The sequence below is a fragment of the Hakea prostrata genome, chromosome 5, assembly GCF_041222555.1.
Source record: "Hakea prostrata isolate BN-2017 chromosome 5, UWA_Hpros_2, whole genome shotgun sequence".
Lineage (NCBI taxonomy): Eukaryota > Viridiplantae > Streptophyta > Magnoliopsida > Proteales > Proteaceae > Hakea > Hakea prostrata.
The window spans coordinates 18,104,001-18,122,572 of NC_142604.1; the positions used below are offsets into that span (position 1 = coordinate 18,104,001).

Below are 18,572 nucleotides of genomic sequence, written 5' to 3' on the forward strand. Positions count from 1 at the left end.
CAAATTCTCTCCATCCAACAGGACTAGGCTTAGGGCTATTCGCTCATCCTCCTGATAATTGGTCTGATACAAGCAGCAAACCAGGCTTTACCAATATGTGTGAGAATAATGGAGGGATGAGAAGACAGGAAGATGGTTGGAGAAGATCTGCACTCACGGGGGCAACGAATGGGACTTTACCTCGGTTTTGAATCTTAAAGTGGAAGAACTATAGATTCAATGGCGACTGGAAATAATATTCAGACCTACCGTTGGATTGACCCAAGTTTTCCCTTCACCCATGATAGGAAGAGATTCTCAATCTCAATCTCTTCCGCCATGGAATTTGATGCTATGATTCAATTGAGGAAGACGTTTTCTGAAGATCCAGTTTCATTACATCAAATTACCATGGATGAAAATGTCCTCTCCTAACCTGTGGTGCATTAAACTAAGTGTAATCCAATAATCACTGAAGTCAAATCATATACTCAAATTTTCACCAAAAAACCTATATACTCAAATAACATGAAGCCTTTATCTTAACCTTACCTTGCTCTAGCATCAACTCATCGTCTTCTACTTTGACAAGATAAGGCCGTTAGGTAATAAAGCCCAAGAAGGCCCTCCCACTACCATAAAATCCTAGACAAGGAAAATCATGATATTTCAATATCCTAGTATGATTATTGTTCATCCTATAAACCCAGCTTGATAGAAGGTCATTGCAGGGGCAGCAAGAACACTTTTCCATTCTCTGCACATTAACCACACATCTATATGCTTAAAGCTGATCTGTCTTTGAATGACAAACTGCTATACCATGATCCTCAAACGTTTGCTTCAAATGCGTTCGCCCCTAGCCTGTTGTATGCATTCACTGACACTGTTTGTTCTTGCTGGTGGAGGCTTCACCATTAAAGTTCATAAGGTCCCAAAAGTTTTCTTTATAAATAGCAAGCTAACCAAAAGTTTGATAGATAAATGTCATAGATTCATACTTACTGGAAAATCCATATAAAAAGATAAAACACTAGAGACATAACATAGCAATGCTGACAACGATGGCTGTCAAGGTGACACAACCCCATTTTGTAATTCAGAGAGAATGTATCTAGATCTCTGGATTCTTAATTTGAAAATTGATGGTGTGATCCTTCCAGGTTCCATGCTCAAGATACTTCTCATAAAAGCTTACTTCTCCATTTGCTGTCAGTGATAATGCTGCAGTGCTTCTAGTCCCATACCATCCCTGTTTATCAAACACTGTTAAGGTACAACCGTGCGAGTATATAGCTATAAAATATTGTTAAAAATAACCTTGGCAATTGATTGGGAGCTTTACCATTGGAGTCTCAGCCTTTACAAATACAGAACTCAGCTTTAATTCCCATTCGGTAGAACATACATGGGGTAGCCTGCTTTCTTCTGCTTTAACTGTATCTGTCATTAATTCTTCAGCCATCTGTTTCAAAGGGACTTCAACTTTGCCAGATTTTTCAAGCAGTTTCTTGAAATTCTCACCTAAACGCTCAGCCTGGAAAACCATGGGTTCAACAGAATCAGATTAATTTGTATGAGGTCTTTAAATTTCAGGCAACTGGCACAAATAGAAATAAATCATAGCTTCATAGGATAAAGCATCAATAATAGAACTTGTTTATCGATGGATTTGGCAGTTGACACGAAGGTCAGGGGTCAATAACATCTAGGTGTAGATTTTTAAGTATCAGTACCCATATTCGATGGATCTTAACTAATGGCCATTTACAAAATATCCGCTTGAAGATTTTTGACAATACAATCAGTGTGTTATATGTTCTTGGGAACTTCTTTTTTACCCCTTATACAGAATTAACATTAAATTAACTTTAAATAACAAAGAACAAAAGGAAGAGAGAAGCAGAGAGAGAGTAGGGAATCAAGAGTTGTGCCAGATGCAGCTCTCCCCATCAACAGTGTATTTTATTATTCAAACGTTCCCAAATTAGAGAGAGCTTCAAATATCCTCAAATCTGATTACAATATTTACAAACATTTTCATTTATTACTCTTTTAAATTAGACTTGATTGACACGCAAGTAACATGAAGGGAAGGAAACAAATCTCCCCAAGTTCTGCTTGCTAGTCAAGCTACATAAAAATGAGAACGTGCAGAAAATAGGAAGTAGATCCTAATCTAATAAATAGGAACTAAGGAAATGAAATAAAATATGGCAGAATAAAATCAGATCTAGTCCAATCTGGGGAGGACCCAACATGGTGTGTTTACCACTGATTCACCCACCTCTTGACACTCCCCCTATCGTGTTACACTATAATATACTTTCACATGTCATATCTATAACACCCTTAATGTGGGGATTAGTTTGGTTGGGGGTGGGGGTCATTCAAATGGAAACAGAAACCTAAATTGTACTCGTGCAGATCCGGCACTGAATTGGATTATTTTTCGTAGGAAGTCTAGGGTACGGTCACCTAGGTGTTAGGCCTTCATTGATTGCGTGTGTTTGTAATCAGCCAACTTAGAGGGATCTAAAATATGGGATCATGAATTGAGTACGAAAAGTTCCACATACATTGCTTTTTCTTTTTCATTCATACTTTTAAGTTTTGTTAGATTTGGTCTAGCTTTGGTTCAATATGCGTTCATTTTATTCTAATCCTAGTCCAATTTAAGTTGTAAAGATGGGAGAGTAGTTTCAGTATGTCTTTTAGTATAATTATGGTTTCAGAAGGGCTTCCACGATTTGGGTTGAGGAGGTCCCATTGGAAAGTGTTTGCCGTTGAGTCGATTTAGGAGTTGGTTGGGGCTGAAAAGCCTTCGGCAGAAGTCACCACATGAGTAATTGAGCTGTACAATGGTTTATTAGTTTAGTTCTGAAAATTTTAGGACTTCTTTTCCTACTTTCAATTGAGCATTGTAAGTTTGTTAGCCACCTTATTTTGTAGTCCCCAATGGGAAGGATATAGATGACAGAAGATTTGAGTCATTAAATTTGATTTGCGTGAAGCTGTTTGAGAGATTGAACCACTCAGAATGGAACTCCATCTTTAGGCCTGGTTCCACTTCCATCAACAGATACTGCTGGACAGTCCTCTGGTTTCTTTTATTTTTTAACCATTGATTACTTCATTTCTGCAATTGATTGTTAGATTGTGGTTCCTATGGCTACTAGAATTCTGTAGTGTACCATTATTGGGTGATCTAACCACTGATTGACTTGATTTTCTAATATTCAGTTCTCTTCATTGCTTCAAGTTCAAGCACTCAACCAGTTCTCAATGAGAATTTGGTCATTTGGTTGAGAAATAGTTTAATTAACTCCATCGCTGTTTCTGAGATTCTGTTTTGGGATTCCTTGTTTGGTTGAAACTCTCCCTCTCCAAAATCTAACTGTCAGATGAGATTCTTTTTTTGATATTTTCTTGTATATTATTAACCCTAATTGCAACCAGAATTTAGAGCACGTCTGATCTGGATCTTTCAGTACTTCCAATTCTCCTGTATTCAAGTACTTACGGTTACCATCTACACATTTTTATTAATACCCAAGTTTTCTGGTTTCATTTTATGAGTTTTCCTAGATATTTGGAACCTTAAATCTTTGGCCTGATCCTAGTTATAAGAGGATTTCCGAAACCTACTGATGTAAGCAGGGTCAGCAAGCATAGGGCACTTCATATCTTGGGCCCAAAACAGCCCCCAGACCAGGCGGCACCTAGGGCTGGCCGAATGCCCTAAGAGGTACTTTGGTCATTTTACCCCCCTCCTTGGGGTCAGAATGGTCCAATTAGTTTCCCCATGCTATTAGGAGTTAGAATCTACTTTTATTTTCTTAATGAGCCAGTTATGAAAGTCTTGATGTAATTAGAAGTTTTAAGTTGGAATCTCTTAAGTTGCAAGTCGTATTTGTTTAGAAATTCTTACTTAAAAGAGTCCTTTTTCTAGTTTAGAAGTCAGTAATAGGGAATTCTAATCCAAATTGGATTCCCTATGTTGAGTCTTAGTTGGTTTCTCTCAATTGTAAGGCTAGCCCCCACCTCATTGTAAGCAAATCAGTTTCGAGTATTGAATAAAATCAGCAGACTTGGAGTCATGGAAGCAAGCCCACAACCTGGGTTTTAAGTGATAGGAGTTTTAAAAATTCTGTGAGTTTCTTCTTCATCCTCTTCAGCTTGCGGCAGCCAGGAACACCCCAATTTAAGTAGCCATCGAGTGACAAGAACTTCTCCGATCAAGTAAGACATTTTCCCCAACCCTTACCCCTACCCTAATTGCCTATGCCAGCTTTGCACAAACTTCTCCTCCCCCTTCTTTTTGCCTACGGCTGCAGCACTCATTCCCCTACATAGAACCCTAGAACCCCCCCCATCCCCTTTCCACTATTAACCCTCCCCTAGGATCGCACATCTCTCCCCTCTCTTTCCCTAATTCTAAAACCCTATACAGATCCATCCCTCTTAGTTGCAGAAATTTCCTGCACTTATCTTCTTCCTTGGAAACCCTAAACCCTTATATCACTTAAACTCTAAAATCTCCCTAATCCCTTGACCAAACCCTAAACCCTTTTAGGAATAGCTTCTGCTATACCTTCTTTACCTTCCGTCTAAACCCTAACCCTATACAACACCTTAAGGGTCCTAAACCAACTAGGATACCTATTTTCTAAACCCTAACTCTTGGATCAATTCTGACATTACAGGAAAACTAGAAAACAGAATTATAGTCAATAGTCTTACCCTTGGCCGTATCCTAAACCTCTCCCACCAGTGCCTAAGGCTTGGAAGTCAAAACCAGCAGTAGCCGCAGGGTTTTTCAAGGTATTTTGTGTGATTCAGCTACTGTTGTTGAAATCCAAACCTGGACAGTAAGGAATCAAACCCTAATGACCTACATTGACTACAGACCAGAGCCTAGTTGCTGTCCTTGAATTCTGGACTTGAACAGCAGGGTTACAAGCCCTAATTGCTGCTGTTCTTTAAGATTTTACCCTAGACAGCAGGGTATTGAGCCATAGGTTGCCTGCTGCTTTCTTAGAAAAGATCCTCCTACTGGCCCTGTAATCCAGGGTTACATCACTGCTTATTAGCTAGACCTGAACGGCATCAGCCAAACATGAAGAGGCTTTTCAGCATGAGGTTCAGCATTACTTCATTCTTCTTCTCCAAAGGTTATTTTAGGTCTGTCCTTAGCTCAATTCCTTCAATCTTGGATTAAATCACTTCTTTGTACTGGAGCATTAAAAAGCCTGAGACATGCATGGCTTAGGCCTTGAATCCAGTATGACCTTGAATAGAGCTGATTGGAAGGCAATGATCCATGTAGCCAACTCCAATTAATTAATATCAGGCTGAGTAGTAGTTATCGTTGTTATTTCACTAAAAGAAAGTAAACATCCTCAAAAGGGAGTATAAGAGACAAGCCTCGGAAAAATTCAAAATCAAGAAAACCTATAACTTTGTTTCTACCCAGCCAAATCCTACCAAAGGGCAGAATTAAACCCATTATTTTGTAGTTCGATTCAAGTCTGACAAGGATCTGAAACCTAGAAGTCCCCCATCTACATCATTTAGTCTGAGAAACTTAGGGAGACTAACCTACCTATTACCCTCTAGGTTTAATCCAAGGTATACAAGGATCTGAAACCTAAAAGTTCCTTATATACATCATTTACAGATACCTCATTTCCTCCTCATTTTCAGGAAATCACCCTTTTGCCTTGAAAACTTACCTAATCCCTTTGAACCCAAACCTAACCATCCTGTAACAGGGGCTGCAGTTTAGAGAACCAAACCCACAGAGAGAAGAGAAGGAAGAATGACGAAAGAGGGAATTAAGACAAGGGGAGAGAGGTTCCGCATGAAACTCCCTCCCTCATGCAAACCTTTTTTAATGGTTAAATATCCAATCCCAATCTAGGAATAATTTCCTAACTGGGTTACATCAAATTGGGAACTAGATGTTTCATCACAAAGAGACCACACCTAGCAATGTTTTGTTTGTTGTCCAAGCAATAAGGAATGGGGCAAAACAATCAATCTACATATAACTGATGTGTACATGACACTAGTACCCCTACAGTACCTCTGGTGACGTGCCCTACATAGCAGAAATATTAACATATTCTGTTCGAGTTCTTCAAGCCCTTATACATTACTTGCCACCTTCATTAGTCACAGCAATAATCCCATCATAGCCCATGTCACGAAACCCTACCCATAAACCATAATTGAACCTACTCTAACCCATTGTTTTTGGAGCCTGGAGTTAAATTTGCATAAGATCTTGGTGAATTAGCCCATATTTGATTTAAGGCTACATTATCATGGTATCATCAATTTAATCATCATGGATTCCAATGGAATGGAGTTTAGAGTCCCCCACTACAAAACTCAAGGATAAGGTTTTTCTAACACTAGGGATTTTGACGCAGTTAAGAGGGTCAAATTAGGCCAACTGACCCCAAAATAAAATTTGGGGGGGGGGGGGGTTATACCATACAATGCCAAGCGACAACTAATTGTACTATTTTTTTATTTATTATTTTATCATTTATCATTTTTTATTTTGGGGTGTGTGTGGGAAGAGGGGGGGGGGGGTTCGACTCCTCATACCCTTAAAGCCACCTTTAGGGTACTTAATGGTCTTCACTACTATAGGTAAAAGGTGAATGCTTCTCATTCAACCTCGGTATGATCTGGTCCATGTGGTTGTGGAGTTAGTATGGACAGATAGGAGTAGTTAGGAAAAATGCATCTACATCCATGTTATCTTAAAAAAAAGGGTAAAAAAGGAGAACAAGAAAAAACTAGCAATACCCAATTCATAAGGGAGGGACTGATAGCTGCAACATAGACAAGGGAAGACCCCATGAGACAACAATGAGTTTGTTCCTTGAGCATCCAAACCACTACCATGGGATGATAAATGAAGCTTAAGCACCAACATCAGATGAGATGGAACCTACATTTTATCAAAAGTGTGGGGGTTGGATATACATTTATGGATATTATGCTCCTTCCAAACATGACGAAATGTAGCCCTAGAGGCAAGTTTTCTGGAAATATAACATATCAAGTTCCAAATGAGGTATCTACTTCACAGCAAGAGGTAATTTGTTGTTGCAACCCAGCACATATATGGAACTTTCTTCCGAATGGTGTGAAGGATAACATCTTCCATGCCATTCCAACACAAAAAAAGAAAAAAAAGAAAAGCCACTCCAATACAAAATACAAGCCAAAGGGGAAATGGTATGGCAATAAAGGTGGTCAACATCTCCCATGCCATTCCAACACAAAACACAAGCCAGAGGCACAGTGGTATGGCAATAAAAGACGGACTACGTAAATAGAAACTACGAAGAGCTCGCCAAATGTTGAAACTATGAAGGGAAGTATGACTTCGAAACCAGGCAACTTTATGCCATGGGGAAAGGGAACTCTAAGATCCGTGATAGGAAGGAAGCCAGTGAATCTACTCCAAAAAATGAACCAAGAGAAATGCAAGGAAGAGCTGTGACAGAAAAAGAGGCGGAGGGGAGAGAGGCAATCCAAATAGCAGCAAGAATGGAGGGGAAACCCAACAACTTTAGGATATGATGGAGTCAACAGGGGAGATCTTACAGATCCCCAAGGTATATTGAGTTTCACTTATCAAGCCAAAAGGAGGTGGACTCTACATCCATAGTCTAAGAAGAAATAGCCTCAATAGCTAGTCGGTACAAAATTCAAGAAGCATCAGAGTGAAAAGGAACCGTCCCAATAGAATCTATTAAGAAGGCTGGAGTAATACCATGTTTATCCATATTATGTCTTGGCTTCTTTGATCTGCCTCAAACTGAGACCCTCACTATCATCAATGTCTAGGTGATCCAAAGCATTGGAAAGTGTAAAAAAAAAATAAAGATCAACACCAAGAAGGCACCTAGACGCCTAGGTGATGCCCTGATAACTACAACCTCCTCTTTGGGGAGGCAAACTGTTCCCAAATGAACTGGATGAAGGAATCTAGTCCTCCATAAAGGAAAAGATAGCCTAATAGTTGATTGGGGAGGCCAAAGAAATTGGCCTAACAGATGTAAGAGGACTGGAGGATTGATCTGATCAATCTTGCTGCACACATAAGACAAAAGCTTACCCTTCAAGAGTTGAAGCCTTTTAGGGGATAGATCTAATGTGGAGGTGCAGTGATGGGCAGTCAATTTGGAAGGGATCAAAGGAAGCCCCAAAGTATTTGACTGGAAGGCCACTGAGAGGTAAGCTAGTCATATGAAGGAGGGAGCCCTTGTCACCCTAGAAATACCCTGCAAGGAATAAGTGAGATTTTCAAAGGTTTATATGGAGGCCCATAAAATCCCTTGAAAAGGCTTAATAATGACATTATGGATAAAATGGAGCGCTCAACCTTGGAGAAGATCATTGTGTAACCAGCAAAATCATGGTGATAGAGCTTGGTGGATTTACATTTAGTGATTAGGGACAAAGAGCTGGTCTGTTTTGGACTGGATGCTACAGAGATGACTGCAAGGGCCAAAGAAAAGGTCGAGGAGGGAAAGGGGCCGCCCAGATGGATATCCATGGAGGAAGAGATGTGTATCCAACAGCTGCCATTGTTCACATCCGAGTTTTTTATTTCACCCTATTGAGTGCCCTTGAAATCTGGACAGCTATGTCCTTGGCTGCAATCCTGCTTTTCTGAAACCTACTAGTTAGGTCCATCTCACTAGCAGTTGTTTATGTATTCAGCTTCTCTTTCTAGATTCACAAAAGAAGGGAGAGCATTTATGCATCAATTTACAACTGATCTCTCTTTATTTCAATATAAAATGTACAAAATGTATAAAATGAAATGGGAAAAAAAACTTCAAATCCCTACCTAATAACATTAGACATAAGTTGACAAAACATACTCTTAAACATTAAATATATATATATATATATATATATATATATATATATATATATATATATATATATATATACACACACACACACACACAAAGCAAATTTATCTATATACAAAGCAAATTGAGCTTGAACATAACGTTGATGAGAGAGAATTTATCCTAGTTCTCCATTAAAGTAAGCATCATTAAGTATTATCTTTACCTTGTGCCAGGGAGAGTCTAGCCTTGCATTTGAAAGCACATGAATACCTGGAGAAACCACTTCAATGGAAGCAGGCTGCCCTTTTGGTCTGTTACAGACATAAACCATGCTTTTGGAATTAAGATCTGCTAATACAAGGTTAAATCCATTATAGTGATTCGCTTCTGCCACCACTTCTTTTGCAAACTCCATTGGACTTTTCCTGCTCTGCAGAACAATACAGGACACAATCGTTAACGGGAAACATACATAAAAATCTCAAAGTTCTAGAAAACTAGACTGGCCAGGTAAATAGCAAAGAAAAGAAATTTCACAGTTGACCATTTTCATACAACACAAAACCAATGGAACTGCAAGCTGACAGAAATTCCTCTGTTCAACTATAAGTAACGGTAAAATATCATGTTCCCAGAGAGTCCAGGACCTCACTGTTGGACAGCTTGGACTTTAGACCACTAGGATTCCATATATTTAATGGGGAAGTGCTAAATTACTTGTAGTCCCAACAAGGATTCTGCTAGCTACAGATACTTCCCCTGACATTTCTTAAACATTATTCATTTTCCTCATAGTGTTCTGACATATAAAGCAGGTAGCCAGGTAGAAACCTTAGTTAAGTCAATAAAAATCTAAGCACGCTAACAAAATTTTGACAACTAAAGGTTAGCCTCACCAGGCTTCAATCAGTTTATGGGAGCTTATAAAATTTTCCACAGACACCTTGATGTCCTTCCTTAAATGCTCTGATCTCTGATGTAATATTCTGATTCTTATCCCAACAACTTTTGCAGAGGGGCTGTTTCAATACCTTGACCTTAGGCTACAACTTTGGTCCACCGACCATTGTGCTAAGGCTCACCCCTTGAAGTGCTGGAGATATTTAATACCATTCCTAATTTCAAGATTACCAAAGAAACATGCCTGCTACATTTCAGAAGGCTAAGATAGTCACATTCAAGAAGGGTACAGCAACCTGATCGATCAAAGAAGATTTCAGATGTTTTGAGGTCATTGAAACGAAATATAGACAAACAAGAATGCAGAAGGAAAAGTAAATGAATGGTGTGGTTTTTAGGGAGTAGGATGACTGATTAAATGTAAATCTAACATGAAAAAACCAAACAGGATAAGACAAATGATCAATAATCCACTCTTGGAGGCTGAGCAAATACCAAAAAGTACCCATCATACAGAAATGAAAAGAAATAGAGAAAATGTAAACAACAACAAAAAAAAGAAACCAAATCAAAATGGGGGCAGAAAAAAATAATGGAGACAAGCCATTAACAATTACACAAAATACAAAAAGTTGCTAATGTACATAATTGGGGTATCAACAGAAAATTAAGAAACACAGATTCATGCACAGAGAGAATAGCCGGGGAAGAGTACTGATATACCATCAAAATTACCTTCAAGAAACGCACAGGAAGGTCGCCTCGGCTCTTAGCCTCAGGATCAGGGTGACGTTCCAAAACATTAGTCAAGAAAGCCAACCTTCCTTCTCTTGTACAAGCCAACCATGTTCCTCCTGCAATCTCATCCCTTCCACCCAGTATTTCAGCATCTTCCCACCACGAAACTGGTGTTGTGGGCCTTCAATTACCAACACAAACACAAACAAACATATCCATGACACAACCAAATGAAATGAACGAAAAATCAGAATCAAACTAAAAAAAAAAAAAAAAAAAAAAACCCGCCTTACCTGTTGTGATACTCATCTCTATTGAGCAATAAAAGAAATTCACAGAGTGGATGAGGTTGCCAGACAAACAAAACAATACACATGGTATGTTATTGATTCACAGAACCCAAAAGCTTCAGAGCAGAAAAAACAATAAACGGAACTCCTTAGGCTGCAAAGTGAAGGAAACCCAGTTCGACCTTTTAAGCACCGCAAATAATTCAATGAATTGTGGGGATCAAGAACTTTAATGACTCGCCGGAAATTACAGCTAGAACTGAGAAAAAACAGCATGACCCATTTGAATTGACGCGGATATTACGAACTGAAGAAGGAAAAGCGGCTATTTACTGCTGTTCTATCTAACAAGTTCATCGTACAGGAATCAAATTCAATGAATATAATTGAGAGAACCCACCTGGAAACCTCTAGGGAAGCGGTTTTGCTAAGGAGGGTAGACAATAAATACGATTCTATAAATCTAACAAGCCCATATATTTTCCATTTTTTCCTTCATCAAAGATAAAAGGAAATGATAACTTACAGCCTTCCAGGATAAACATCGAAGATTCATGGTTTTGCTGACCGCAGAACGAAACTCCCATGGTTTTCTTTAATCTCTCTCTCTCTGAGTCTGGAAACTGAGAAACGTTCGTTACAAGCTGAAAGCTGAAACCGCTGGCCCCAGAGGTCGCAAGTGGCAATTTAAGGGTAAGACTAGGCTTTAGCGGTTACTGGCTTACCGCTTAGTCAAAGTAATTTGTGCTTGTGGGGTGGTGAGTTTCCTTCACTCCCACCATGGTCAAAGGCATAGTTAGCCACCCAGGAATTTGAAATCTTCACAAAGAAGAATCATTCGAATTCTCCAATAAATTATTAGACGATGACACTACAATCTTATCTTTTACAAAGTTCAATTGGTGTCAAACACGTTTTGCATTCTACAGGATGTTTGAATTGGAACAAAAGCAATTTGAAATAAAAAGAAATAATGTCTCATAGTCGACCTCGACTTCAATGCTGCAAATGGTCGAGCTGCAGGTTCTGCAGGTTCTGCGCATTAATTGGGCAGCACCCAAACAATTTCACTCATAGTCTGTGAGATTCATATCTGTCCTTCCTGCTATCAATGTGGTTATAACTGATCATTAAATGCATTTATAGGGTGCATGTCCTCTCTAATAGTACGTGCACAATATTGATGGCCATCATTTCCATGACCCATATAGGTGATTTTGATTCAGTACTGTGCATTAAATGGTAGGAATAAAGCTCAATCCCCATATAGAAAGGTATAAGGAACAACTAAGAAGCAAGCAGATCGGGTAGTGACATTACTAGACCTACACTTTATTTTATTCCAATTTGATTTGATAATATCCAATTAGCTTTTGCAAAGTTAGGTGGATTTAAATAGTTTGTGAATATGCTATTTTGATACAAATTCTATTACATGGTTATGTAAGTTGATTTGATCTGAATTTTCGACTGCTAGTTGATCCATATTATTTTTATTGATGACGATTAATATTAAAACTTGAGAGTTCGAGGAGAATCGAGGGCTATATATAGAGTATTAGGAATTCCAAACATAGATAATGTATAATTTTTCCTTCACCAGAATTTGAAGGAAAAGCTTCCCAAAAATTTTTAGGTGTTTTTTATGGATTGGATGGTCCGTCATGGCCCACTTGTGCTGTCACATAATAGGCTTCGCAAAGGCGAAGGCTGCAATTTTTTTAAATGCACACATTAAGTTCCATAAGATATACAACAATACTCATATAGTCAAAAAGGTAGGTAGGCATATTAATACAAATGAGGAAGGGAACAATAAGATTGGAGTGTGAATTTGATGAATGACTAATCCAATGTTCTTTAGATACTAGAAATACAACTAACTAGGCCACTCTCTTGCTTAGAAGAAAGCCAATTTTTAGTTGTTAATAGAACTCTCAATATTGTAGCGGATGTTCTAGCCAAGAAGGCCCAATTGGTTGAAGGTACAATTGTTTGATCATTATCCACTTCCTGACTCCGTGATTATAATCCTGGTGCCTTAGTTTTGCCTTGATAAATGAATTTCCTAAAAAAAATAAAATAAAAATAAAAAATAACTAAACCACCATAGAAAATTGTCAAGCTTCACTATTGATGCATTCCTACAAGTAATTCCTTCTAGAATAGTGGGGTTAACTTAGTTGACAAAGACTAATGCCCAATAACATGAAGTCAAGAGTCTGAATCTCCTTAAGGCCAAGAGGAAGCCTGTCATATGTATGACATTTATCCCCCATTCTTATATAATGTTCCCAGGACCAAGAAAAAAAAATCATCTTCCAAATATGCATCTCATATTCTCACATACATTCACTATATAACCAAATCATGTAATCCCAAACAATTTCTTGAAAGCATGAATCACAAATTTTCCATTCCTTTGATTTATTATTAATATTATTATTGGGTAATCCAGTCCATCTATTCTAGTGGTTCAATAAAAGAAAATCTATGAGGTCACTTAATAAAGTTTATTTTATTACACATGCACACATACACATAAATCATACTATTACATAAATAAATAAAATTATATAAAACCATGTACTTCCTTTTTGCCACAAAATTTTCTCTTGACCATTATATTGTTTTTTATTATTATTTAAAATACATTTAATTTTTATTGTCTATTATTTTTTTACAGATTTTTTATTGAATATTTTTTGCATTTTGGTTATTAATAACAAGATACCCTCAAAAAAAATCTTCTTCTAAATTCTAACCCTTCATCCAGGATCGGCCATTTCCATTTTTCCATTTCCATTTTTCTATAAAAAATCTAATTATCTCCCAAAAGCTTCAAATTTTAAAATATGATAATTTCTTAATAAGGTAATGAAATATGATAAAATTTTATATTGTTTAGAGGTGTCAACAGGAGAGGTTGGGCCAGCCCAGCCTTGAATCCTAATCTTACCCTAGAGACTTAAATTGAAACTTAAGCTCAACCCAACTCTGTCAGAGTTTAAAAATCGTCAACCCTAACCCTATCCTGACAGGGCCCGATCCAATCTTGCCCGCCTTGATTAACCATGACACTTGTGAGAAACAAAATGGATAATATGCAAACCCATGACCTCTTTGTTGGAAATTATTGATTTTACCAATTAATAACATTCAAGTGTAACTTAACTAAATTAAACTAACATAGGTTGGGGTGGGCTGGGCCAGTTAACTTCTTCATGAATCACGAAATAAAAAAGAAATTTTTTATCCATTTCTCTACCTTTTTTTTATTTTTTATTTTTACCACAGTTGGTTGCCTAGCTAATTGATTTATTTTGATTACGGCAATACTCCCATGCTGATTTGACCAAGAATTCCCCATTTGTATTTAGTGACCAGACTAGTCTAGCCTTAATGTTAGAGTGAATTGAAAAGGACTCAAGAGCATTCTCGAAGGGTGGGTTTGTTTTTATTGACACCCCTAATATTTTTTTGAAAAAGTAATGTCATCTTAGTAAAAGGGAAAAATATGGTCATTTTCTTATGATAGGCATTAAAACAAAACATGTGTGAGATAGGAAGAATATATTTTTGTGACAATTCATTCCTTTGACTATTATATCCTTCATTTTATTAAAAAAATGTCTTTATATTTTTATTGCTTATCATTTATTTGTCTATTATATATATATTTCCCCACATTCTTGACATTTTAGCTAAGGGTGTCAATTGTGTACTGAAACCGTTCAATCGTATCGAACTGCGCTGTCTAAAACCGCACCGTACCGCACTGTTCAAATTCGGTATGGTACGTACTGAAACCAAATTTCTTCAGTACGGTTCCGGTTTTAGGTACTCATACTGTTGATACGTACCGAAACCGTACCGAATTGGTACCATACCAAATTAAGGAATATAAATGTAATTTTACAATTAAAACACTTTACCTTTACCCTCCCTAATTCTCTATTTTAGTTTTTCGTTTCGGCATTCACTCCTCTTCTTAGATTTACTTTTTTTTGTCTCTGTTAATATCATATTCTATTGATTGTTTGATCACAATTGCATTAGGCTCTTAATGAACCAATAACTAAAGTGGCATGGGTTCGTTTGTACTAAAATTGTACCACACTAGATACCGTGTTTAAACCATTTTCCAGCATTGAATTTAATACCGAAACCATGCCGAACCGTTTTTTGCAAATACCGAAACCGTATCGTCCCGTGTAAATTCGGTACATTGCAATTTTGGTTTTCTGTATTCAAAGTTAGTACCGTACCGAATTATCGAAAGTGTACCGATTGACACCCTTAATTTTAGCTACTAGTTTTTCATCCAATAATCTTATCTTAGTAATTAATAATTACCTTTTAAGAAGAAAAAAAAATCTTAGTAATTAATAATTACCTTTTAAAAAAGGAAAAAAATCTTAGTAATTAATAATTACCCTTTAAGAAGAAAAAAATGTTAGTAATTAATAATTACCTTTTAAGAAAGGAAAAAAATCTTACTAATTAATAGTTACCTTTTTAAGAAGAAAAAAAATCTTAGTAATTAGTAATTACTTTTGAAGAAGAAAAAAATCTTAGTAATTAGTAATTACCTTTGAAGAAGAAAAAAATCTTAGTAATTAATAATTACCTATTAAGAAAAAAATAATCTTAGTATATCACCTCCTATATCAGATAGGTAGCTAGCTATCATCAATCAATCATATATTTTTCCTATGGCTGCAACAAGGTTCAACTCGAAAGGCTTAGCTCTTTCTTCAATGCTTGTCTTGGCAGTGCTGCTTGCACTTCACCTCGGCAGCAGCAAAAGCAATGCAACTAGCACCACTGAAGAGAATAACAATAGCCTCATTGGGTCCACCGAAGAGAAAATACATGTGTCACAGTGCAGTCATGGAGGGTTTTGCGGTATTTTACACTGTTGGTGTTGTTTGTCATCTCCTGAAGACCATATCTGTTATGAAACAAAGGAGGACTGCTTGCGCGATTGCGCGCCGTTTCCTCGCACGGCAACTTCAGGAGGCCCATGATCATGATCTGGTGGCTCTCCATAGCTAATGGTTGTTAGCAATGGTGTGGACATTAAACCTTAATCATCGCACATGTTAGCTAGCTTGAGTAGAGTATTTCTTTGTAACCGGTAACCATGCCCGAGTATTATCATTATTAGTAAATAAAAGATCCTTCATAATCTCTAATTCTCTTAGAATAGATGTCTTTCTTGTTTTTACCATAATTTTGCATATGATTGATATTTCTAATATAAATGGCTAATATAAATGGGAGATGATGATAGAGGTGTTCATACAATTACATGAAGTCCCATTGTTACAGATAAGATGCACACATGTAGACACGCACATGTGTCGGGTTTCGACCCGGTTATATGGTCGGCATGTTGGGACATATCCCGGTCAAATGTAACCAATATGGAATGCTCCATTCACGCTAAGACAGAAAGAAATGCCAACATAAACAGAAGGTTCTCCCTAGAAATAGTTGGGCGGGCGGGTGCTCAGAACCCTGTCAATTCTAAGAAAGGTAACCCATACATTATTTAACAAGGTCTCAACCCTTAAATAAGGACACAAACATTTTTTTGATAATCTCTGAGCAGGCTTTGCTCGAAATCCTAATCTGATCACCGACGAACTAAGCCATCGAAAGGTGGTTGCTCGGCATCCTATCCGGCCCACGTCTAACTTCTTTTGCAGGTTTTATCATCTTACGCTCGGGACCTTACTCAAGAGTCAATTCACTTCAGTCAGGACCATGATCAGATCTGAGACGCAATAGTCTTTGGATGACTGAAACATCAGGGAAGATGTAGACCAACATTCCACTCAGGATGATGATTGAGATGAAACTCGAGTTGCTCGAAACCCCCTTGGGGAAAGTATGTCGACAAGACCCAAGGGACCCGCTACCGCTGCAGATCTGGATGAGATTTGAAGGGGAATGCGCGATCTACAGGGGGTGTTGTGTGGGCTAGTACATCAAGTGGGGATTCCCCGAGGACCCCCACACAACACCCGAGCCGGGAGATTGCAGAAGGCCGCCACAACAACAAGAGGTGGCCGACCGAGCGCAAATCTAAATAATGATCAAAGAGACGCTCGACATGGAGGTCGGGTAGAGGGTCGACAGGGAGAAGGGACGAGGGTTACCGCTTTCAACAGTCTCTCAGGCCTTAGGCAGACCTAGGACCTTCCCCGAAGAAGTCAGCCAAGCTAAGATGACCAGGAAGGCGAAAGCCACCCCCAGGTACGCTCTAACAAATCCCGATCAAGAACATCTGTTTATCGATCACGTTTGGCCCTAGCAAGTACATTGTCGTCCGGACAGAAACGATCGGGACAAAATTGATTGCAAAAGAGAATGGTAGAGGTTGAAAAGAAGTTAGAAGACCGGGACCATGATGAGGACTTTGATATGGTCGATCGAGAATCGGATGAAATAATGAACATGCCCCTCCCGGTCAATTTCATCATGCTGACCTTCACCCCGTTCGAAGGGATGACCAACCCTAAGGAACACATAAGTTATTTCAAATCTGTAATGATTGTTTTGGGCCGGGAGGACGAGCTGCTTTGTCGCACTTTCCTGACATCTCTAAAGGGACCAACAATAAAATGGTTCAGCAGCCTGAAGTCTTGCTCCATCAACAACTTTAGAGAACTAGCTAGGAAGTTCATAGCAAGGTTCAGGAGTGCGATCGGGAGCAAAAAGACCTCTGACAGCCTATTCGTCATCAAGCAAGGCAGGAATGAGTCCATTCAGGACTACTTGAAGCGTTTTGATGAAGTGGCTATTGAGATCGAAGAGCTAGACGATTAGGTGGTAGAGAGAGCTTTGTGGAGTGGCATCACCCACAAGAGGCTCTTAGAGGTCCTACTATCAAACAAATGAAAGACTTACGGAGCCTTGCTATGTAAGTGCTAGAAACAAGCTAGTGTGTACCAAGTGATAGATGCCCATGTGAAGGCTGATAAGGAACGCAAGCCGGACGGGGAGAGAAACTAGCACTCCAACGATTGAGAGAAAGGAACCAAAGGAAGATGGAAAAGAGATCAGGGCCAGGAGGCTACACCCCTCTCAACACCAAGCCCTCAGAAATCCTCATGCAGATTCGGGACAAGAAATCCCTAAAGTGATTTGGGAAGATGCACTCCCGCTCGAAAAATTGGGACATGAATAAGTACTGCCATTTCTGCAAAGACTACCCCCAACACAAGGATGACTATCGCAACCTCAATTGGAAATTGAAAAATTAATACAAGAAGGCAAACTCGGTCAGTTCGTGAGAGGGTCGGGACGTGCTCTGGACAAATCGCCTGACAACTAAAAGAGGCTCTGATCAACTAGCCCGGGAGAAGCTATGAAGAAGACGGAAAAAGGGAAAGACCAAGAGGAAACTCCCGTATACATTATATTAGGAGGACCTACCGTTGAGTCCATTAGGAAAGCAAAGCAAAAGGCTTGGTTCGTAGGAGCCGTACACCTACCAAGGAAAAGGAGAAACCAATCCTATATCGAGCCAATCACCTTCACTGACGAAGGCTTAGATGGGACAACCACTCCTTATAACGACACAACCGTCATAAAAGTGAAACTAGCCAATCGGGAGATTCATCAGGTCCTAGGCGACACTGGTTCCTCAATTGATCTACTATTGTATGAAGCCTTCCAAAGATTGAAGATGGAGGACGAAATGATGACCCCTTACGTAATCCCCCTATACGGTTTGTAGGGTCTTCAGCCATAACGGAAGGAA

At 38.6% G+C, this 18,572-nt stretch overlaps 1 protein-coding gene across 1 annotated transcript; it reads right to left on the reverse strand.

Annotated features, from left to right (window-relative positions):
* Positions 1-406: 406 nt before the first annotated feature.
* LOC149015571 (transport/golgi organization-like protein (DUF833)) lies at positions 407-11,462 on the reverse strand. Its single transcript, XM_089157349.1, has 6 exons — positions 11,325-11,462; positions 10,802-11,057; positions 10,506-10,689; positions 9,094-9,300; positions 1,325-1,516; positions 407-1,231 (listed from the first exon to the last, which is right to left on the reverse strand). Exons 2-6 carry the CDS (start codon positions 10,882-10,884, stop codon positions 1,094-1,096), a joined length of 804 nt encoding a protein of 267 aa, XP_089013475.1. The 5' UTR covers positions 10,885-11,057; positions 11,325-11,462; the 3' UTR covers positions 407-1,093.
* Positions 11,463-18,572: the final 7,110 nt, after the last annotated feature.